Source organism: Pipistrellus kuhlii, unplaced genomic scaffold, assembly GCF_014108245.1.
Source record: "Pipistrellus kuhlii isolate mPipKuh1 unplaced genomic scaffold, mPipKuh1.p scaffold_m20_p_24, whole genome shotgun sequence".
NCBI classification, from domain to species: Eukaryota; Metazoa; Chordata; class Mammalia; order Chiroptera; family Vespertilionidae; genus Pipistrellus; species Pipistrellus kuhlii.
In genome coordinates this window covers 1,769,508-1,792,796 of record NW_023425523.1, presented here as the reverse complement: position 1 = coordinate 1,792,796, position 23,289 = coordinate 1,769,508, and the positions used below count along the sequence as shown (strand labels likewise).

The window sequence follows — 23,289 nt, the reverse complement described above, 5'->3', positions numbered from 1 at the left end:
TCCCCCTAGCCAGGCTGGCCGGACCCCACCCATGCACGAATTCATGCACTGGGCCTCTACACACACACACACACACACACACACACACACACACACACACACAGTGGCCAGATGATTATGCGTTCAGAGATCATCATCATCTGGCCACTCAGTGTATAGGATAATCAGTTATCTGATGTCTTATTTCTTCATCTTTGTTCCAGGTCATGACCCATGCTCTGAAATTAAAAAACAAACAAAAAACACCCAAACTAGCCCACTTCTGATGAAGAAATCAAATCTTTATTTCTAGGATGTTAGCACAATATACTCACACAATAGCTTTGATCTGTACTTAACAAAATACATTATAGCACTTTACAAACTTTATCAGTTTGGAAATCACTGCGTAACGTTTTATTAAACACGATACTTTGATATATATATATATATATTATATATATATTTCCATAACTTTATTTACTTTAAAAAGATAATTAACTCTCTTGGTTTGATACTCGGTTTTCTCAGGAAAGCACAGCCTTAGGGCTAAGGGAGGAACAGAGCACTGGAAGGGAGGGCGCCACCTGTCGGTCTCACCTATTCTACCTTAACGTACCATGGAATGTAAACAATTTTTTTTGTTAATTATTACTTTTTTTTTTTTTTTACAAAAGATGTGTTATCAAATACACATGCAGAGGTCTGAGTTCTCCGGCTGTCCTTGGATTTCCTTAACCACGTGGTACAACTGAAGTCTTTAAAAACGTCGCCTTTGGCACTTGGAGTAGAAAAAGAAAGTATCAAGATTTATGTAAAGAACAAAGCGTCAGTGACAAGAGTTCTTTAAAATCCTCTGCCGAGAAGTAGGAAAGATTAGGAAACACCGCACTGCGCGGGAAACGCTGCAGGATGTGTGTGTGTGTGTGTGTGTGTGTGTGCATGTTTTATTTCCTCAGAGTACTAAAACCTTGCTCCCTAGGAACCGGCAAAAGCCAGGTGGGCCGGGACGGGGGTGTCGGGGAGAAGTGGGCAAGGCAGTGTTTGGTTCCCACTCCGAGAAGGAAGTTTCCAGAAGGGAGGGAGCGGAACCTGTGTTTATTGCCAGAGTTTTCAGTTCTGCTGGTTTCGGCTGAGTCCCTCAGCTGCAGGAGGCGGGCGGCTCCCGGAGGCTCCCCCTTCCCTGCAGGAGGTGGTGATGACGGGCACCCTCTTCTCTAGACAAGGCCTCTGGAGACCCCCCAGGTCAGGCGGGCGGGCCTGGGGGTGCTGGGGGCCCCGGGTGGCCATGCGTGGAGGTGAGGGTTCCTGACAGACCCAAAGCCCGCTTTCCGCCTACAAGAGACGGCATGGGGCACACCTCAGCACGCTGTTTTCCTGTTCTGACCGGCGATGCTGTTTCCAGAAAGGCCCAATCAGGACAGAGAGCAGCCACTGCCGTGGGCACACCCAGCACCAGGACGGGGCCTGTCTAGACGTTTTAAAGAAATCCAGCCTCCTGTATCCTGGGAGGCCCTCTGGGTACCATCTGCATCTGTTCCACCTTCTTCCTGTCGGTGGAGTGAACAAAGAGGAGGAAGAAGGTGGAACCACCGGTGTGGCCCTAGGCTCCTGGCTGTGAGGACAGGGGAAAGGTGGCGGCCCGGAGCTAGCAGGCATTCTGGGTTACTTGTCCAGGGAGCAGCCTAAGCCGGCCGGCAGCTCTGGCCCCCAAGGTCAAGTGCGGTTCAGGTTTCTGGTTCATAAACTCACAGCGGTACCTGAATGTGTTTCGCTCAAGACAGGTGGGTAGGTTGTTTTCGCTTTTTAAAAAACAGGAGAGCTTATTTATGAGGTAAAAAAAAAAATATCTACAGAAAATCAATAAATAAAGGACAAGCCGTAAAACACCGAGTGGGATCACAACCATGCCAAAGGTCTGCCTAACACAGGTGTTTGTAAGGGATGCGAAGTGCTCACGGGCAGCCGGATTCTCCATGGGCAGTGCCTACGCCTAAATAAAAAGCATGCCGCAAAGAAATAAAAGCGACGCACCAACGCTCATAGCGATTCCCTTCTGCGGAAAACGCACCACGTTGCTGCTGCCGTTGCAGAAGGCGTAATTTTGAAGAAAAAAAACGCACCAAACCTTTGCATGTGTGGCCTGTGGCAGCCCCTGCGGGGAGCTGCGGGGTGTCCCGCCTTCTCTCCCAGGGGCATTTCTGCGATGAGGACTACACACCATACTGCACAGCTAGGTAGAACGGGGGGCGGGCGGGGGTGAGAGGGGGTGAGTGGGAGATGCACTTCCAACCAGCACCCCCACGGGGGCGTGGGATGCGATGCTGCTGGATGGATGTATAAAACCGCGTGGCCTGGGCCTGGGGGACCGAGTCCTGGGTCCCCACTGCTAATTAGAAAGAGGGGGTTGGGGAGGGAGGGGATGCCCAACGTTGGCACATTCAGGAGGTGACATAGTACACAGGGCAGGCCACCGCTGTCTTCTGAGCTGGCCGTCTGCAGAGCGGCTGAGCCTGGAGCAGCGCCAGGTGCTCGCTGAGGTCCTCGCCTTGTGCTTCTCCCTCCCCCCCCGGGGGGGGGACCCCAAGTGCTGAGGGGAGCCCTTCCCACGGGTGCATGAGTCGCTGCTGCAGGAGGAGCCAGTCTGATGCGAGGCTACCTCCCCTCCCCCATCTGCAGGGACAGGGCGCCAGGAGAATCCAGGCTGGGCCGTCGTGGGGGTGGGTGGGTCTTGGGGGCGCACGGGGTCCCCCGCCCGGCGGCCCGGCGCCCCTCAGTCCTTGTAGGCGCGCGTGGGGGACGTGCCCTTGTAGAAGATGTTCCGCGTGTGCTCGGGGCTGCCGCTGCGCTCGGGGATCAGGATGATGTTGCCCTTGCGGCGCAGCGTGGAGTCGCGCGAGGAGGACACGGACAGCGTCTCGGAGCCGCCCTCGCTGCCCTCCACGGGGGTGACGCGGATGGTGGCCACGCCGTGGTGGTGGAGGTGGTGCAGGTGCTCCCCGCCGCCGCCGCCCTCGATGTTGCCGCGCGGCCGGTCCGCGGCGCCGGCGGAGAGCCCGTCCCGCAGCGACTCGCAGCTTTCCGAGTCCCGGTTCAGGTCGTTGAGCTCGTAGGTCTGGCGGAGGAGGCTGGCCTTGTCGGGCGCCTTCCACTTCCAGGAGCCGCTGCCCTCGCCCTCGGTGGACGCGGGGATCTGGATGACGGGCCGGCTGTTCTCGGGGTGCGCCTCCACGCGCACGATGCCGCCGCCGCCGCCGCCGGGCTCCAGCTCCGCCAGCGCCTTGTAGCGCAGCGAGCCCCCGGCGCAGGGCTCGGCGCCCGCGGCCTGCAGGCCCTGCTGCTTGGACATGGCGATGACCTGCATGATGCGCGGCTGCCCGCCGCGGCCGCACGCCACGCTCTTCTCCGCCGCCTTCAGCCACTTGGCGCGCGCGGAGCCGCCGCGCGGGGAGGCGGCCCCGGCCTCGTGCGCCTCCTCGGGGATGTGCACGAGCTGCGAGGAGCCGGGGCGCGGCTGCAGGGACACGCGGGGCCCCCCGGGCACGCTGCTGTTGCCGGCGGCCGGCCCGGCGCCCGGCTGCACCTTGAGGTACGACGGGGCGCCCGGGCCGGGGTGCTCGCCGTTGGCGCCCACGCGCGCGGGCTCCGAGCCGGAGCGCAGCTCCACGGCGCGCGGCGGCGACTGGCCCGGCTCGGCCTCCAGCACCTGCAGCGCCAGCTTGCGGCTCTCGTTCTTGCTCTTCCACTGGCTCAGCAGCTGCTTGGAGCGCGCCGAGTCCATGGACGCGTGGACGCTGGCGTGGCGGCGCGCCGCGTCCTCCCCGGCGCCGGCCCCGGCCCCGGCCCCCGCGGGCGCGGCGCGGGGCAGCGTGTTGCTGAAGGTCACCAGGCCCTCCTTGCCCCGCGGGCTGCGCGGCGTGATGATCTCCACGTCGGCGGCGCCCGCGCGCTGCAGGCCGGACAGCGCGCCGGGGTCGCGGGCCGCGCGCGCCAGGAGCCCCTCGGTGTGCGCCACGCCGTCGCAGGCCCCCGCCTTGGCCGCCAGCGCGCCGCCCGCGTCCGGGTGCAGGTCCGCCCGCACGCGCAGCGCCTCCCGCTGCTGCAGGCTCTCCTCGCTGGGCAGGAAGTTCCCCACCGCGTACAGGCCCTGCGGGGCGGGGGACAGTGAAGGCGGGGAGGGGGGATGCGGGGGGCGGGGAACAGTGAAGACGGGGAGGGGGGTGCGGGGAGGGGGGATGCGGGGAGGGGTGGGTGCAGGGGAGGGGGGATGCGGGGGGCGGGGGACAGTGAAGACGGGGAGGGGTGGATGCGGGGAGGGAGAATGCAGGGGGTTTGAATGCGGGGAGGCATGAACGCGGGGAGGGGCGTGAATGCAGCGGGACAGGAGGCCACTGGGAACCCCCCACCCCCCAGGACCCCTGACCGCATCAGCGAGGTGCACGCTCTATGCACCGCAGACTAACACACACCCAGAAACAAGGAAAACCTGTTACTGGGGGAAACCAGTTACCGGGGAATGAATAGTGAGCAAGCTGTATCGCAAGCCACAGACTGTTCAGAAACATGGATCCCTTGAGTTTTAAAAATGTTGGGGGGTTAATCCTCACCTGAGGATGTTTTTCCATTGATTTTGCGAGAGTGGAAGGAGAGGGGGAGACACAGAGAGAGACAGCCGTTGCCTCCCCAGCCTGGGCTGGGTTTCCAGCTGCAGCCGAGGTGCGTACCCTTGGCCCATAGTGAGAGTTGAATAAAGCACTCGGCTGGAATTGGGCTGTGTGCTTTGGGTTAGAACGGAGAGGCAGCCGAAACCGGTTTGGCTCAGTGGTAGAGCCGTCAGTCTGTAGACTGAAAGGTCCCGGGTTCGATTCTGGTCAGGGGCATGTACGTTGGTTACAGGCACATCCTCAGTAGGGTGTGTGTGCAAGAGGCAGCTGGTTGATGTTTCTCTCGCATCGACGTTTCTAGCTCTCTATCCCTCTCCCTTTCCTCTCTGTAAAAAATCAATAAAATATATTAAAAAAAAGAAAAAAAGAAAAGAAGAAGAACGGAGAGGCAGCCAGGCCATGTGCCACGAACAGAAGCTCTTCACCGTGGACCCAGCCTGCGCGGGTTCTCCGTGCCACACGGAGACTCATCCCGCACGGACGGCGAGCCGCTCACCAGGTACAGCGCGATGCCCCCTCCCAGCAGGAAGCCGCAGTAGACGTCCACGGGGTGGTTCTTGTACTGCGTGATGCGCGTCAGGCCGCAGAGGACCCCGCAGATGACGAACGTGAACACCAGCAGCGGCTTCAGCAGCTTCGAGGAGTCCGTCAGCGTGGAGTTGAAGTACATCTGACGCCCGGAGGGGAGAGGTCAGGAAGGGGAGGGAGGGCATTTTCCTACGACATTTATCTCTATACACACGGGGTGGCCAGAGGATGATGCCCTCTGAACGCACAATCATCTGGCCACTCCCTGTCTGTCCTATAGAATGAAAGGCTAATATACAAATTGTCCCCTCCGCCAGGAGTTCCACCAGCAGGCAGGCTGGCCAACCGCCCCTGTCCCCTCCCCTGGGCCAGGCCCCTCGTCCTCTATAATGAAAGGCTAATATGCAAATTGTCCCCTCAATCAGGGGGCAGGGCCAGCCGGCCGACCACCCATGGCCCTGCCCCCCAGATGGGCCCCAGTCGGGGCAGGCCAGCCGGACCCCACCCGTGCACGGATTCTTGCACTGGGCCTCTAGTTCGTCGGCATTCCGGTTCATCTGTCTCATGAACCAGTGCACTAATGAGCAATGACGGCAACTCACAGTACAGCACTTGTCCAATCGACGCTGACTTAGAGCTCCCAGTTACAGGAACAAAGCAGCTCAAACTCGTGCGTGCGTGTGTGCGCGTGTGTAGATGTAACGGTTGCTTTCAGTTTTAGAATGTACGGCCTCCGCAGTCCTCAGCCCTCTCTCATGGAGCCCACTGTTCGGCTCAGGGATGCCAGGCCCAGTGGGTAACCCGGCTGCCCTCTCAGCCCGTCTCTAGCAGCCCCGGTTCCCGCTCTCGGGGCCCGTGTCAGAGGACTCTGTCGTTCCCCGGGGGCATGATGGACGGGGAGAAAGGCTCACTGCTGCCTTCTCTGGGGCATGGACCCCCAAGAAGCACCCGTTACTCACCGACACGTACACGGCGGCAAAGGCGGCGAGGGTGGCGTGCTGGGACGGGAAGGACTTCCTGCCGAAGGAACACAGCCCCGTTAGCCTCTGTCTCAGACCCACCGCCCACCGCCCACCGCCAGCGCGTGGCTGGATGTTCAGCACCCAGGCCACAGGCAGGAGCAGCGCCTTTCCGTGTCTGGTTTTCCGGGGAAACGTGAGCGAGGAGGGCACTGCGAACCGCCGGGCACTGAGGCCCATGGGACGCCCTGGCCCAGCAGGTGCTGGCCGTGCCAGGGTCACGTTCCTGCCCCACGGCAACGACAGCGGGAAGCAGACAGGGACGGGAAGACTTTCTGACTGCTGTTTGGCATCAGGATGATGCCGGTGGAAAGCCAAAGCTCATAAAGCCTAGGACTTTAAAGCTTCCCATTTTTTTTTCTTTTCCTAAGTTCCTAAATTAAGGTGACCAGACGGCCCACTTTTGGTGGGACAGTCCCGATTTTTCCCCCCAAAAAAATCAACAATTTGTCCCGTGTCCCGCGGCGTTTTTTTAAAAACGTCCCGATTTTTTCCCCAAAAAATCCGGGCTCTCGGCCGCCCCTGCCTACCTGCCGCTGTTGATGACGGTGAGGTCGGAGCCGGAGCAGATGTCCTCCACGATGTAGGAGTTCTCCTTGCAGGACACGTTGAGGGAGGTGTAGTTGGGCTTGCACACGGTCAGGAAGTAGGGCGCCTGGTAGCCCGTGGACAGCTGGATGATGTCCGTGATGAGGGCCGTGGAGCACAGGCCAAACACGTGGACACCTGTGTGCGGGCGGAGGGCGGGGCTGTCACCACCGGCCTCCCAACCTGCTGCCATTGCTCCCTCTGTTTCGAGGAGATCATAGAGGGCACCCCTAACTTCTAACCAGACGCCTAAGGGCAAGAGAATGGCAGCGAGGATCTCACAAGGAGCCATGGGAGGGACTGCAGTCAGGCTGGTTCAGTAAGGCCAATTCCCAATAGCATTCACCCTGGGACCCTGTCCCCAGAGAACCGGGAACATGTGGAGGTGACATGTGCGGCTCTTTGGCCCCTCGCGGGTGGCTCTTCCACAAAACACCACGGCCCAGGTGAGTCTATGCTGAAGAAGTGGCGTTAGAAGAAGTTTAAGTTTAAAAAGTTTGGCTCTTGCCCTAACGGGTCTTGCTCAGTGGATAGAGTGTTAGCCTGTGGACTCAAGGGTCCCAGGTTCAATTCCGGTCAAGGGCATGTGCCTTGGTTGCGGGCACATCCCCAGTGGAGAGTGTGCAGGAGGCAGCTGGTCCATGTTTCTCTCTCATCGATGTTTCTAACTCTCTATCCCTCTTCCTTCCTCCCTGTAAAAAAATCAACAAGATATATATTTTTTTAAAAATTAAAAAGATAAAAAATGTGGCTCTCAAAGGAAATGTCAATCGCTGTACTGTTGATACTTCGCTCTGTTGACTAATGAGTTTGCCGACCAGCAGTCTAGGCCCTGATCCAGACCAGACTTCCCCTTCGGTGCGGGGGGACCTGGGCCTGTGAGATGGCAGGTTGCAGGTTCAATAACTTCCTCCTGACTTACTGGGGATGGATGTACCGCGTTCATGTCGGTGTGATGAGCCGTGGCTTCCCTTCCCAACCCACTTACAGATAAAAAAAGACCTGTGACTCAAAGGACACTAAGAGGTTTCCATGACAACCAGGAGAGACGGAGGTGTAGATGCTGATTTGATGCAGAAGCTGGCTAGCCAGACTGGTGGGTTTTCTGTGGGGCTCGGAGAACAGAGGAGGGGGACTGGGAGAGGGTAGCCAAGGAGGAATAGTGACGATGCAGTGCTGGAAGGTGGCACCTGATGTGCAGGACTTTCCCAACAAAGACATTGTAGGACAATCGACACAGAATCACTGATGTGACCACAGTCATTGCTGAGGAGCCGTTCGTCCCTACTGGCCTGCTGACACGTATTCTCACTTTAAAAATGTACACAGCCCAGCTGGTGTGGTTCAGGGGTTGAGCATCAACCTATGAACCAGGAGGTCACGGTTCGATTCCTGGTTAGGGCACAGGCCTGGGTTGTAGGCTTGATCCCCAATAGGGGGCGTGCAGAAGGCAGCTGAGCAATAATTCTCATCATTGATGATTCTCTCTCCCTCTTTCTTTCTCTCTCTCTCTCTCTCTCTCTCTCTCTCTCTCTCTCTCTCTCTCTCTCTGAAATCAATAACAGTATATTAAAAAAAAATGAACACAGACCCAATGGAACCATTTTAAAGTAAACACATGCTTCCCAGAGCTCAGACAAAAACACGCTGACATGCACATGCTAATGTCTGTCAGTAAACGGAACCCTTCTGTCGGAAACCACCGGACTCCCTCTCCCTGAGGCTCGCACACTCACCGACGAAGCGGACGGCTCTCCTGAGGAAGGAGTTGAAGTTGCAGCCGCCGGCGTTGATGTTGGGCTCCAGGCCCAGGCCGCTCCTCCGCTTGGCCAGGCAACAGTAGAGGATGCCCTCGCCCACCATGATCTGCCAGGACGAGAGGGGCCGGTGGGCGCCTGGGCTGAGCGAGGCGCAGAGGCCTCTTCTCCGCGGCCGGGCCCCCAGGGAGGGCATCGCGCACTCTCTGAGCTCCTGCTGCTGGCCCAGGGCGTGATGGCATGTGGCAGCACCAGTCCTGGCCTGTTGCTCACCAGCACCCAGTGACTCCTGACCCACGAACCCCCCGGGGGCGGGTTCTGCCCTGATTCTTGAAATCTTGGCCCTTTGCTTCTCTGCCCCGGAAAACAAGATGCCCGCGGGGAGAGTAGACTAGGCACCGGGGAGGGTCAGGGGTGCTTACCAGCAGATTACGGCAACGAAGCAGCCGGGATGGCTCAGGAGGGTCTCCCCACAGAGAGCATGTGCGAGGGGGAGCAGGGTGCTGCCCGCACAGAGTGGCCTGCGGGAGTTTCTGCGGCCTGCATGCACCCTTCACCCTGCGCCTGCCCCCGGCGGGGCGCTGCCCACTGCGGGGCCGCTGCCCACTTGTGCTGGCTGAGCACCTGGGGTTCAGCCATCGCAGCTGAGGGGCTCGGTTTTAATCTCATTTCATCGTATTTAATTATTTAAAATGTAAGGCGATCTGGATTTCTTTTATTTTCCAAAGTTCACCTTCCCTGGGGGATTCTCGTTGGCTAGTTACCCTGGAGTCTGGGCTGTTGGTCACTCCGTATGGGGAAGCAAGATCTGAAATCATGAGTTTCATTTGTTAAAAAAAAAAGATCTAAAATATTTGGGGTCACTGTGCCTGAGAGATTGATGGATTTGGGGTCACTGTGCCTAAGAGGTTGTTGGGTTTGGAGTCACTGTGCCTGAGAGGTTGTTGGATTTGGGGTCACTGTGCCTAAGAGGTTGTTGGATTTGGGGTCACTGTGCCTGAGAAGCTGTTGGATTTGGGGTCACTGTGCCTGAGAAGCTGTTGGATTTGGGGTCACTGTGCCTGAGAGGTTGTTGGATTTGGGGTCACTGTGCCTAAGAGGTTGTTGGGTTTGGAGTCACTGTGCCTGAGAGGCTGTTGGATTTGGGGTCACTGTGCCCGAGAGGTTGTTGGATTTGGGGTCACTGTGCCTAAGAGGTTGTTGGATTTGGGGTCACTGTGTTTAAGAGGCTGTTGGATTTGGGGTCACTGTGCCTAAGAGGCTGTTGGATTTGGGGTCACTGTGCCTAAGAGGTTGTTGGGTTTGGGGTCACTGTGCCTAAGAGGTTGGATTTGGGGTCACTGTGCCTAAGAGGCTGTTGGATTTGGGGTCACTGTGCCTAAGAGTTTGGATTTGGGGTCACTGTGCCTAAGAGGTTGGATTTGGGGTCACTGTGCCTGAGAGGTCGTTGGATTTGGGGTCACTGTGCCTAAGAGATGGTTGTGAAATTAGAACTGACTTGTGTAAACGTGCAGATCTGAGAGAAGTAGAATACATGAGATACCGGCAGCCCTTCAGTGTAAGTGGTCATGTCCCTTTAAAAGGATTACGACCATGGTCAGGGCTGAAATAGATTCTTCCAGGGAGACGTCCCAGTTCCAGGTCTGAGCATACATTTTATGAACTATTTAAGGTGACAGGCTTTAAAGACTCGTGATAGGGACCCCATGGCCTCCTGCTTCCAATGTTCGCTCTGCTCCATTTAATTCTGTAGGTTCTGTGGGATCTGCATTTGTACAAAAATCAAGTTCCTTAATGAGACTCTGCCAGGAACCACATGTGTGTGAAGATCATGAGGCACATGCGCTAGGCTTTTAAGGTCACTCACAGAGAAATACTCAAAAGGATTTTTTTCCGCCCAAATCACTGAGCGTTGAGTTCATTATACGTCTTGAAAAATATCATCCTACGTTGTCTCTTTAAGGTAGGCACGGAGACACAGAAGGCTCTGTGTTCTGCCTGGCGCCCCACGCGCACGGAGGAGCATAACAGCTGTCTCAAACTGATCATCGCGAGAAAACCACCCACTCGTTCCCGAAACGCATCGTCGTGGGGCTGAGAGAGACTGAGTCATTTCCACTTCTTCAATAACAGTTCTGTGGGTCGTTTTGTTTCTTTCTTTTTAATCGCATCTGCACTGATGATGCACTTCTTCTCGGCGAATGTGAGGTTACATAAGAACTTGCTGGAACAACGCCATGCGGGATGGCGTCTCACCACACAGCACAGCAGCCCTTATCTCCAGCGGCCTTGGGGGTTCAGGGGTTTTCTGTTAGAGCTGCTTGATATGCTGAAGCGCCTGTGTCAACACCACTCTCTCCGGCTATTCGGCTTGAGTATAGATAGAGTGGTGTGTTGTTGTTTTTAACCTTTAAATTTTACTTTATCTTATTATTTTTAGAGAGAGTGGAAGGGAGGGGAAGAGACAGAGAGAAACATCGATGTTAGAGAGACACGTTGATTGGTTGCCTCCAGCAAACACCCTAACCAGGGATGGAGCCTACAACCAAGGCATGTGCCCTGGATTGGAATCGAACCCGGGACCCTTCAGTCCACGGGCTGATGCTCTAACCACTGAGCCACCGGTCACCAAACCGCGGCTCGCGAGCCACATGCGGCTCTCTGGCCGCTTGCGGGTGGCTCTTCCACAAAATGCCACGGCCTGGGCCAGTCTATGTTGAAGAAGTGGCATTAGAAGAAGTTTAAGTTTAAAAAATGTGGCTCTCCAAAGAAATGTCCATCGTTGTGCTGTTGACATTTGGCTCTGTGGACTGATGAGTTTGCCGACCACGGCACTGAGCCAAACCAGCTAGGGCTTTTGGTTCACATTTTGACATCACCTAACGGTCCCTTTCTCTAAGAACATCAACGTTTTTCTCACGCTTCCATTCACCCTTGGTCTCTCTGTCACTGCATGGATTTTCAGATGATCTAATTCGGTTTAAAGACGGACTTCTCCTTGGGGGGGGGGAAGGGGGGGGAGCTTCCTGATGTGTCCTAGACGCGTCTGCCTGTGTCCATGCCATTTCTCAGGGCTCAAGAAGGAAAACGTTGACCCAGAATCCCCAGGAAGCACCCTCCCACGGCATATGAAGAACTTCTCATGGGAAGCGAGGGAGCCAGAGAAGCAGAAGCACAGAGAGGAGGCCGAGGTCCCTGTCCCCAGTCCATGGAAGTGTCGGCAAAGGGAGGGAGGGAGAGGCATGGCTCTGGGTGGGCGGTGGAGATACAGTTAGACTTGCTTTCCTCACTGCCGGGGAGAAAGACTCGGATACAGAAAAGCAACTTCCTCAGCTGGGAATACACTGTATCAAAAGCAGCCTTTGGGGCAGGCTCGTGGACACACAAACCCATCGACAAATCTGTGCATTGCGCCCCAAGCAGGAGACACGCCTCCCGGTGCAGTCGCGTGGAAGCGTATATTCGTTTTGCTCCGAAAGAAGGAGGGGCGGATGGCGCTCCCGTAGGCCCTTACAGAAGGGGCAGGGAAATAATGTGGTGTCGCACTTCAAACGTGTCCTGTTCGTCCGAGTCTCAGCTCCTTGCAAATGCCTCGTTAGTCCCCGGCTCGCAGGAGTCCCTGGCGCCCCAGCAGCTCATCGATTTTCTAAGTGTTTTGCGATCTTCTAAGCGTGATGAGGTTCTCTGGGAAATTAGGTTCTAATTCCATCCGCGGAGAGCGTTTGGTATGATTTATGTGCAGTGCAAATAGCACGTTATGATTATTAATGTGGGGCCGTTTTTAGAAAACAAATTCACAGCCGGTGCGAGCGCAGACCCTGGAAGGTCAATGCCGGGACTCTCCTAAAGCTGCTAACGAGCCGAACCAGGGCGGCCCCCTCGTTAGGAGAGGGGTGCGGGCCGCTCACAGACACAGCCCCGCCCCCCGCGGCCCTGAGCAGGAGGAACGCAGTCAGCTCCTCCTCCAGAAAGAATAGGACCAACCTGGGAACGTATTTGTTGTCCTGTAATTAGGATTCTGGGGGCGCAGAAGATGGGGGAGCGTTGGCCAGTCCTATTTATGAGTGAGTTTATAAAAAATCATGCTACTGCCCTGGCTGGGTGGCTCAGTGGCTTGGTGCATTGACCCAAAAGACTGCAGGTTCGATCCCTGATCAGGGTGTGTACTGGAGATTGATGTTTGTTTGTTGTTGTTTTTTTTCTCACATCCTTTCTCCCTCTCTCTCTCTCTCTCTCTCTCTCTCTCTCTCTCTCCCTCTCTCTCCCCCCCGAGTCTCAGCTCCTTGCAAATGCCTCGCTAGTCCCCGGCTCCCTTGGTCTTCAGCCCCTCCTTCCTCTCTCTCTCAAATGAATAAACATATACTCAGGTGAGAATTAAAAAAAAAAAAAGAGTGTTATTCACAACGTGTCTGTTAGCAACCTAGAAAGAACTCCACTTTTAATTCTGTTCCAGCAGGGGGGGGCATTTCTTTATGTTACATATTTTTATTTTTTATTTTTGTTTAAATATATTTTATGTTACATATTTTTATTTTTTATTTTTTTATTTTTGTTTAAATATATTTTATATGTTACATATTCTTAAATGCAAGCGCCTGTTCTGCGTCTGAAGCATTTTCTCTCTGTGTGTGTGTGTGTGTGTGTGTGTGTGTGTGTGTCACATGAGCTATGCCCTCTTTAGAGCTGGTGGCCACAGAGCTCAGAACCAGTGAAAAGTGCCAATCAACTGGAAAGGGAAATGCTAAGAGATGGCAGCATGCCCCTTTGAGGAGAGGGTCTAACCTGTTGGCTACACAGTTGCCTGCTTTCCCTGCGCCGTCCACACTCCGATGCCCACTCGCACGTGGGAAATGCGTGAATGTCGAACCAGAAGCCCCAGGCCAGCCACTCAGGGTTAAGCACTTACAGGCCTTTCCCCGAAACGATTTAGAAACCGTTATTGAGCCTTCCTGTGTGCAACCACATCCCCTTTAATTATCCACGCCGGTGGTCTTAAACCCGGTGCATTCCCACGTGATGCCGTCCAGGCCTCAGAGACGCCCTCCTCCGGGCCTGGGGCTGGGATTCGCTTTCCTTTGCTTTGAGCCCATTGGCTGCGCCGGCGTGGGCCTCCGCATGCAGGGTCTGGGTCCGACCCCCCAGGCTGGGGCCATGCTCACTCACCGTGATGGCGGGCCCCGCGAAGGCCAGGCTCAGCAGCATGAGGAGCGGGATGGCCTCCTGGGTGGGCTCGATGTAGGGCATGCTGAGGCTGCGGTCATAGCAGCTGAACCCCGAGTGCACCGGCTTGAACACGTCCGTGAGCTCCAGGAAGTACAGGCTGACCACCGACGAGGCCAGGATCGGCAGCTGGGGGGAGGGACACGGGCCGGGTGACGCACACGCAGGTCACACACGGAACCTGCGCCGTGAAGCAGGAAACAAGCGTGTCCTCTTCCCCCCCCCCCCTCCCATCCCCACCCCCGCCCCAGTCTGTCCAGCTCGGAGCTCACGTCAGTCATGAGCACTATTGCCTCTGCCTTCAGCCACATGCCAGCTGGGAGGACAGTGCACGCGTGTGAGTCTCACTGTTGTTGTCATGGCTGTTCAAACAGTCAATGACACGCTCATCCCTTCTCAGAACTTCCCCTGGCGACCCTCAGAGGGACTTCCTCCCTCCTGAACCCCCGCCGGCCCTGTGAGGGAGTTCCTGGGCCCTTGGTCTTCCCGCCAGGCCTGGGGCGGGCTAGCTGCAGTCTTGGCCCCGCTTCCCACCTAAAACTCTCCTGAAGGCTCGGGCCTGATCGCGCCATTTCTGTATTTCCGCAGTGACTGTACACCAGAGAGCCTTCCAACACATGTGCACATACACCGAGTGGCCAGATGATGGTGATCTCTGAGTGCATTATCATCTGGCCACTCAGTGTATGTCCTATAGAATAAAAGGCTAATATGCAAATTGTCCCCTCCACCAGGAGCCAACCACCTATGTCTCCTCCCCCTGGCCAGGCTGGCCGGACCCCACCCACGCACGAATTTATACACTGGGCCTCGTGTGTGTGTGTGTGTGTGTGTGTGTGTGTGTGTGTGTGTGTGTATTGAGTGGCCAGACTATTATGCGTTCAGAGATCATAATAACTAGCCACTCAGAGTATACATACAAGAATTTAACATCTGAATGAAATAATTTCCTTCAGTAAAGCCTCTGCTGGAAACTGCCAGTTTCCCAGATACACCATTTTCCCACCTTTCATTTATTTTCAAACTAGGAATCACATTTTTTTCTTCCTTTCTGATGTCTGCTTCTCTAACTTGTCTTAAAAAGTCTCTTTTACTCTGTCTTTTATATCAACTTGTTCCTAAGAGTGAATTTGAACGAAATATTTGTACCGCTTGGGGAAAAACGATTTGATCCATTGCTTTCCTGTGCCGTATCTTATGCTGGACAGTGTAATGAATTAAATGACAATGTTTACCTCCAACATATATATCTTCAAAGACAATCTTTCATCTTTGAAATGCTCAATAGCAGAACTTCGGAAATTTCGCAGATGGTATGTGCAAAATTTGTAGTAGATGTGCTCGCAATAAAATCATACCGGCATCTTTCCATTGCACTTAGATGAGATTTAAGAAGTCTTTTAAAGAGGCCTATGGAATCGCGCATTCGGAATTTCATCCTCTACTTGAGCTGTAGTCACGGAAAAAAGGATGGGCCACACTGTGTCTCTGCACTAGTACAGGGGAGGAAAATTACCTGGACTGGAAACCAGTTTCAGAAAGACTGACTCTTATAATTACCATCTGCTCAGGACTCGTGAGCAATAATAACAGAGCACTCTGTAAAGAGAACACTGGAGCAGTCTTCGAGAACAGGGACAATAAAAGAAATGCAATCCAAACGATTACATTTGCTAGATAAGACTGATTTTTTTTACACCAATTTTATTATTATTATTATTATTATTATTTTATAATTTAGGGTGAAGGCGTGGTCCATTTTATTTTATTATTCTTTCTTTAATCCTTACCTGAGGATATAGTTTTACTGATTTGAGAGTGAGAGAAACATAGGGTATCCCCCAAAATGTATACACACTTTAATAACTGATAACTCCCTTAATTTTCACTCCCTTTCAGGTTTAACTGGTTTGAAATATTGGGTGAAGCCAGGCTCTAAGCTTTGAACAAAGAAAACTTGTCCTAACGGGCCGGCTGACTTTTTTCTCTTTATGGGGGTACCTAAGCGATAACGGTCACCCTGCCAAACCGGCCGCCGCTGAGGAACAGAGGGCACCCAGATACCGAACACAAAGTAATTTCTGATGTTCGCGATGCCGTTGCTTCCGTCACCCGGAGCCTGGACCACATGTCATCCTCCGAAAACAGGTGTCCCCCCAGCCCCCCAAAAAAGTTCATTTCTGCAGGTTCTCTCGCGTGTTGAAAATGAGCTGTGTGCTCATAAACACCGGCTTTAGAATCACTCAGAGTGGGCACACATTTTGGGGGACGCCCTGTATTTCCTGGGTGGACACCCTGGTTTATCTTTTCTTCAAAGGCATTGGTTTCCACCCATACGGCCTAGTGTCAGTCTTAGAAGCATGTGCAGCCCGTGAGAAGGAAAAACACCTCAGCATGGACTGGGTCCCAACGAGCACGTCTGCCCTTGGCCCCCCGTGTTCCAGCACTCACGTCACCACGAGAAAGCCGCCCCATTCCGCAGTTACAGGGAGAATAAGTTCTCAGCTACTTTATTCTAGAAGAAGCCATAGAAAGCGGGACTGGTTGTTAGAAACTTCAGCTCCAACCCATCCTTTCTTGTGACCAGCATGGGGGGGGGGAGTCCTGGGACCCCCCGAGCCTGTTAGCAGAGGCCATAGCTCCTCCTGGGCTGGGTTTGAGGATCCGGTGAGAGAATGTGTGTGAGCACATGACATTAAACTGCCACGGGAAATGCGAAGTTATTTTACTACGAATGATGTGAATGACAGTCTAACCTCCCCAATGTTACTGCTTTCCGCTCCTGTCTGTCAGAGACCTCCTGTCAGGGGAAGTGATGGTGGGATTCCTGGCGGGCTGATCTCCTGAGGTTAGCTGGGCACGTGGTTCTCACAGAGCCCAGCCATGGGGAAAGCAGGAGGGCCCCTCAGAGCCGCTTCAGCGTGTGACTGACTGCCATGTGCTGCCGGGAAGCACGGGTGCTGGGTGTCTGGGTCAAGCTTCGCACAGCGGCCCGATGTGCTCACGTGTCGCAGGAGAATGACGTGTACTCTGAGCATGGTGATCCGGGGGAGCTTTCTAATGGACGGGATTCTAGAGATGCTCCTGGTTAGGCCCAGCCATGACCCGGAATCAACTCTCTCCCCAGGTGACTGGTTAACTTTTTCAAGCCCTCACCTGCTCATTCATGGTGAAAAAAAAAAAAAAAAAAAAAAGGAGCAAAGGAGATGTTCTGATTTCAGCAGACTTCACTCTGGAGTGGGGCACTGCCTCTTTTTTTTTCAAGAGAGGCTGTTTGAGCCCTAACTGGTGTGGCTCAGTGGATAGAGCGTCGGCCTGTGGACTGAAAGGTCCCAGGTTCGATTCTGGTCAAGGGCATGCACCTGGGTTGCAGGCACATCTCCAGTGGAAGGTGTGCAGGAGGCAGCTGGTCCATGTTTCTCTCTCATCGATGTTTCTAGCTCTCTATTCCGCTCCCTTCCTCTCTGTAAAAAATCAATAAAATATATTAAAAAAAGAGAGAGGTTGCTTGAGACATAGCCTGGGTGGCACTCAAATATGCTGTGATATTGGTAACACGCTTCCAGCGTAAACAGGAACGATTGCGCCTCAGATACTTTTTTGGTTGTTGTTTTGCTTTAAAAAATATATATTTTTATTGATTTCAGAGCAGAAGGGAGATGGAAAGAGAGATAGAAACATCCATGATGAGAATCGTGGATCGGTGCCTGGGGCACACCTGCCCCCCTCCCGCCCCCGAGCCCCGGAGATCCAGCCCCCAATCGGGGCATGTCCCCTGGCCTGAAATTGAACTGTGACCTCCTGGGTCATAGGTCAATGCTCAACCCTGGGCCACCCTGGCCGGGCTTCTTTTTTTTACTTTTTATTTTTAGAAATACTTTTTATTTTTATTCCCATCGTCCTCATTATCATTAACCTCCGTCTGAGGCCTGTGTTGAAGTTTCAGGGGGACCATTCGCAAGCCAGGCCTGTGGCTGTTCCCCGCACCCCGAGACACAGGCCCCTCCCACGCCACGGATGCTCTCAGGGAGCGGGGCGTCCTCGGAGGGCAGCCGCCCGGTCAGGCGCATGCGTGGTGCGGGGTCCGACCCGAGGAGAGGAGCAGCTTCCAGCGCTGTTCCTGCCTGAGGCACCTCGTGAACTGAGAACGTTTTAGACGCAGGGCCTGCCCTCCCGGTCCAGGTGCCTCCGAAGTGCACGCCTGGGCCCCGCCAGGGCTCAGCGCTCACCCGGCTGCGGCCCCTCGCTGGGGGCGAGGGGAAGGGGGCATTTTCCTGGAAGCCCGGGCTCCGAGGCTCCCATCCGCCTGCAGCAGCTCTGGCTGACCTCCCTGTGCTCTGCTCGGGGGGTGGGGGAGAGATGGGCCCCCACCATCAACCTGACCCCTCCAGACTCAGGGAGTGTGTCCGGACGGGAACGAAAGTGCCTTCCCACCAAACAGCGGGCCAGGCAGGGTTTAACCCAGAAGCAGGTACCATCCTTCCACGCTTACCCTTTTATAAAGAATGTTTCATTCATTCCAGAGAGAGGAAGGCAGAGGGAGAGGGAGAAGGAGAGAAACATCCATGAGGAGAGAGAATCATGGGTCGGCTGCCTCCCGCACGCCCCCTACTGGGGATGGAGCCTTCAACCCGGGCCTGTGCCCTGACCGGGAATCGAACCCTGACCTCCTGGTTCCTAGGCCGACACTCACCCCTGAGCCACACCGGCCGGGCCCTCTGCTCTGTTCACTGGGGCATCTTCTGCTGCCCACACGTGTCTTTAGGAAATTATTATCTTTTGGTAAAATCGCCTAAAGCACGACCCTACAGTCCCTCATCGGAGGAGGAAGGGCGGCAGTGAGTTACGTTAAATAAACAGGACAATTTCTTTGCCCCCAGGGCGGTGGGTGAGGGTCTGCCTTCATTCCTCTGGCACTTTATGCAAACCACTCTCATCTGCCTTCACAGCGAATCCCCTGAACACCGTCTGTGACTCCGGAGACAGCACTTGCAAACGCACTGTTTCCCGAAGACAGCGTGACCGATTCCTCCCTGCCCCCGCCACCGACAAGCCTCCCGGTAACGAGCACAGGGTCTGCCATCTGTCCTCGCTGCGCAGCCTCCATATTTGGCCGAGCTGCTGGCGGCGGCGGGGGACGTATAATTCAGCACCATCTTCCCTCCGCCATGCAGCGCCGGCTCTGAGCACACAGAGCACAGCGAGGCCCTCGCCACCGCATTCCCTCAGCCGAGCACCGCATCTCTCCCCGCCTGCCCTGCCACCGGAGCAATGGCTCCCCAGAGACTGCACCTGTCAGTCTCCAGGGCCCTCCCCCTCCCTTCCCGCTCCCCTCCCCTCCGGTCCCCCCCCCCCCACCCAGGGCACTGCATCCCGGTGAGTGAGGCTCCTTAGGAGTACCCGCCCGCAGGTTCACTGCTCCTCTACTCCTGCTCAGGACAAATGCACTGGGACAGACCTCCTAAGACCGGATGATGTCACCTTTCCCACACATGCGTGCACACAGGCATAGATGTGTGCATGCAGGCAGAGATGTGTTCATACAGGCATAGATGTGTGCATGCAGGTAGAGATGTGTGCACACAGGCATAGATGTGTGCATACAGGCATAGATGTGTGCATGCAGGCACACTGTCCATGTATGTGTGTGCGTGTGCATGCATAATTTTTTTGCTAACCATGGGAAAGGTTAGCCAGCGGGTTGATGCTGAGAGGGCAGGCCGGTGTCAGAAGCAGACGGGAGCACTGTGGTGGCTAAGCCAGGGGAAGGCTTTTACAGTCTGTGGGTATTTGGGGTGATAAAGCCCTGTACACGCCCTGGGGAGGGGGGATGGCTGTGTGCCTCTGAATTCCTGATCACACCCAGCAGAATCCTAGGGGCACCGCGAAGGCTGTGCCTGCACAAACCCCGGAGTACGGGCCCCGTGGCCCCTGCGAGCCGGAGGCTGGAGGCTGTGCACACAGACAGGGGGCCGGGAGCAGCCGGGCACTCACACAGGTACCTCCTCCCGCAGCCCCCCGCGGCGGGGATGGGGGGAGGGGAGGATGATGACGGCGGGGGGGGGGGGAGGTGGTCCCAGGCACACCGGGCTCCCCGAAGGTGGGGGGAGGGGAGGGGATGGGCACCCCGGGGCGCGCACACGGCACCGGCCCAGTCCATCATCCCCGGAGCCGCGGGAGGAGCCGCCGGGAGGGCCGCCCGGCCCGGCCACCTACCTCCACGAAGTAGAAGCAGGGCAGCAGGGTGACGCTGTCCTTCACCACCTTCCCCTTCGGCCGCTCCTTCGCCGACATCCCGCCGCCGCGTCCTCCGGGCGAGGAGCTCCGCGGGCAGAGGAGCCGCCTGCGCCGCCGGCTGATGTCACATCCCAGCTCCCCGGCCGCAGCGCCCGCCGGTCCCGCCGCCTGTCTCCCCGCCGCCTGTCTCCCCGGTCCCCGCCGCCTGTCTCCCCGCCGCCTGTCTCCCCGGTCCCCGCCGCCTGTCTCCCGCCGCCTGTCTTCCCGGCCCCCGGTCCCCCGGTCCCCGCCCCGGTCCCCGCCTCTCCGTGCGCCCTCCCAGCTCAGCCCGCGCCCCGATCCTCGCGGAGAGGCCCGCTCCGGCTCCAAACTGTTGCTGCAATGGCCCCGGCTCCCGCCTCCCTCCTCCTTCCTCTCCTCCTCCCTCCCCCTCCTCTTCTCTCCCTCCTTCTCTGCCGGTGGGAACCTGACGTCAGGACCCGAAAGGGGTGCGCCCCGGATTCTGCAGCTCCGCGCCTGCCTGCAAGCGCTGGCCTCAGGGTGCGGGGCGCACAGCCTGGCTCCCCGCCCCCACCAGCCGGCACCCCCACCAACCACCGGGCGGAGACCCAGGTGCGCGCATGCCCGTGTGCCCCTGTGCCCTGGCCGGAATGGAATGGTGACCTCCTCGCTCATAGGTCCGTGCTCAACCTCTGAGCATGCCGGCGTTTGTGCGTGTGTGCGTGTGTATGTGTGTGTGTGTGTGTGTGTGTGTGTGTGTGAGGGGGGGGAAGTGGTGTGGGGGATCCTATTTTCCTTATTTTGCAGGGCGCCCCGAACACTCGGTGGGCTGTGCCTGTCGCTCACTATACTCTCTTGTTCCCCCCCTGGCAGGAGTGGTCGGAGGAAGCACATGTGTCACCTCCATCCTGTTCCCCCTTCCCCCCTTCCCCTCTGGGCCTCATGCTCAGACGCCCCTGGCCCTGGTGCTCCGGGCCCACAAACTGTGTTCCGTCTCCAGCGTGGTGTTCAGGGCTGCCCTGGCCCACCCTCCGCCAGTCTGTCCACCTCACTCCCCGTTCTTCCTTTCATGGATGCGCATGCGATTGGGGGCGATAACTCGGACCCGTAGTCCCAGCGAGGGTGCCGCCTCAGACTGGGCAGGTGCCCCTCACGGGAGAATCGGAGCAGCCCCCCCTGAGCTTGCCTTGGCTTGGGGGGATCCGGGGGCAGCAAAGGGGCAGCACAGCTTCCGAGTCTCTCTCCTGGCACAGGGTGTGGTGACCACCAGCCGCTGGGGTCCTTGGCTGCGAGCACGGATGGGGACTGAGCGGCCAGGGCCCAGTCCAGGTTGCTTTATAACCGGTGTTCTGGGGACACCCGTTTCCTCCGGAATGCAGCTCAGCGGTTGAGCATTAACCTATGAACCAGGAGGTCACGGTTCAATTCCTGGTCATGGCACAGGCCGGGCTGGGGTCTCCATCCTCAGTGGGGGGTGTGCAGGAGGCAGCCGGTCCATGACTCTCTCTCATCATGGATATTCCCCCCCCCTCTCTCTTTCTCTTCCCTTCCTCTCTGACATCAATAAAAGATATTTCTTAAAAAAGACTTGACAGACGTGCAAACTCTCCCCTAATATGCCATAAACGGCAGCAGAGCAATATTTTTAATACCACATTTAAAATTCAGACATCCACCTGCCTCTGCAAATGTTATTCAGAGAAAAATTTTAGGCTTTGAAATGTCATCAAATGGCAAGAGCCACGTGACACAGATAGCTTTCGTTTGTTCAGTCTGTGCTAAGTTCTCCCAAAGGTGCTCACAACGGCCGGCCGATGAGAGTGAACGATCCGGTATTTCACGGGGAAGCAGCTGGAAGCCGGGTCTCCATGCCATTGGGACACAGACACCAACTGGTATGTGATTAGCAAGGAACATGCTGGGCTTGGTGAAAATAACAGTGTGTCCCCTTGTTGGCCAGTTACCAGCATGCCGAGCCCTGGCCGGGTGGCCGAGTGGGCTGGGCCCTGGTCCCATGCACCAAGAGATGTCGAGTTGGGTTCCAGAGAAATGTCTCTGACGTAGGAGTAGAAGGAGCGCTATAAAACCAGAATTATTTCTTTTTGGAATTGGCTCCTCAAGGCTAAGTGGAAATGTATACATCTGTGCCAAATCTAGAGGAAAGGCCAAAATTCTTTAACCTGTGAAACAGGAAGCAGAGGCATGGACACAAGGGCTGTGACACAGACATCACTTCATGCTTCTTTAGGGTTAAAATTCACTACGTTTAACACTGTGAACCCAACCAGCGTTAACGCCCCCCCAGGAGGAGGCACTGATCCTAACGAATTAAAGCCAGTAGTTCACATCGCCCACGTCCCATCCTGGATTGCGTGTTGGGACCTGATACCACACAGCGAGAGTCCAGGGGGTGACCAGTGACCCCCGTCCTCGGGGAGGGCACGTCTCTCGCGCGCTGGGACCCGCCGTGAGCGGTGGTGTGGATGGGCCGGGCGCGCCCCCTGGGTGGCGGGCATCACAGCCTGGCCCGCGGTGGCAGCCCAGGTCCAGAAGCGGGGCCACCAGCTCGTGGGCACTGAACGCAGACCGAGAGGGAGCCCCGTCCATGCCGGCAGACCACGGAGCGCAGGCCGGACCGCCAGCTGCCGCTGGAGATTGGAACGACTCATCCCGCAGCCGGCGCTGTGCCCGCTGCGGGCGGCTGCCCAGATATTGGCCGTCCAACCTTCCTCCTTCTTCTCCGAGCCCCGCTTCTCTGGCGATGCCCGGAGATTGTCTCACAGCCTCAGAGCACATCCCTTCCTGCTGACACCGGCTGGACGCCGGTTCCTGCTGCTGGTACCCGGGGACTCTGACGGGCGCCCTGGGACTGAGACGGGATGTCAAAATTTGAGGGCATTTTTATTCCCAGTCATTTATGTCATGTCATGACCTGTCTTCTGTTCAAAGTGGCTAGTACACAGGGGAGCAAAGGCCGGTTTCCAGTTGTGAGCGTGCAGAAACACAGTTTATTCTGGTATTATTATTTATTTTATTTTATTTTAAAATATTTTATTGATTTTTTTACAGAGAGGAAGAGAAGGATAGAGAATTAGAAACATCGGTAAGAGAGAATCATCAATCAGCTGCCTCTTGCACAGCCCCTACTGGGGATGTGCCCACAACCAAGGTCCATGCCCCTTGACCGGAATCGAACCTGCGACCTTTCAGTCCGCAGGCCGACGCTCTATCCACTGAGCCGAACCGGTTTCGGCTCTTATTATTTGTTAATTATTGTATTATTTCCCAAACAAACAC

General features: G+C 56.1%; 1 protein-coding gene across 2 annotated transcripts; it reads right to left on the bottom strand.

Annotated features, from left to right (window-relative positions):
- Positions 1-2,701: 2,701 nt before the first annotated feature.
- PLPPR4 (phospholipid phosphatase related 4) lies at positions 2,702-20,139 on the bottom strand. 2 transcript variants are annotated; one of them, XM_045586825.1, is made up of 8 exons: positions 19,972-20,139; positions 13,699-13,884; positions 8,515-8,644; positions 6,721-6,916; positions 6,131-6,188; positions 5,140-5,313; positions 3,402-4,126; positions 2,702-3,008 (listed from the first exon to the last, which is right to left on the bottom strand). In XM_045586825.1, the coding sequence occupies exons 1-8, from the start codon at positions 20,047-20,049 to the stop codon at positions 2,753-2,755; spliced, it is 1,803 nt and encodes a 600-aa protein (XP_045442781.1). In that variant the 5' UTR covers positions 20,050-20,139; the 3' UTR covers positions 2,702-2,752. The 2 variants fall into 2 exon arrangements, with proteins under 2 accessions (XP_045442781.1, XP_036308996.1); XM_036453103.2 differs by having other exon boundaries at positions 2,702-4,126.
- Positions 20,140-23,289: the final 3,150 nt, after the last annotated feature.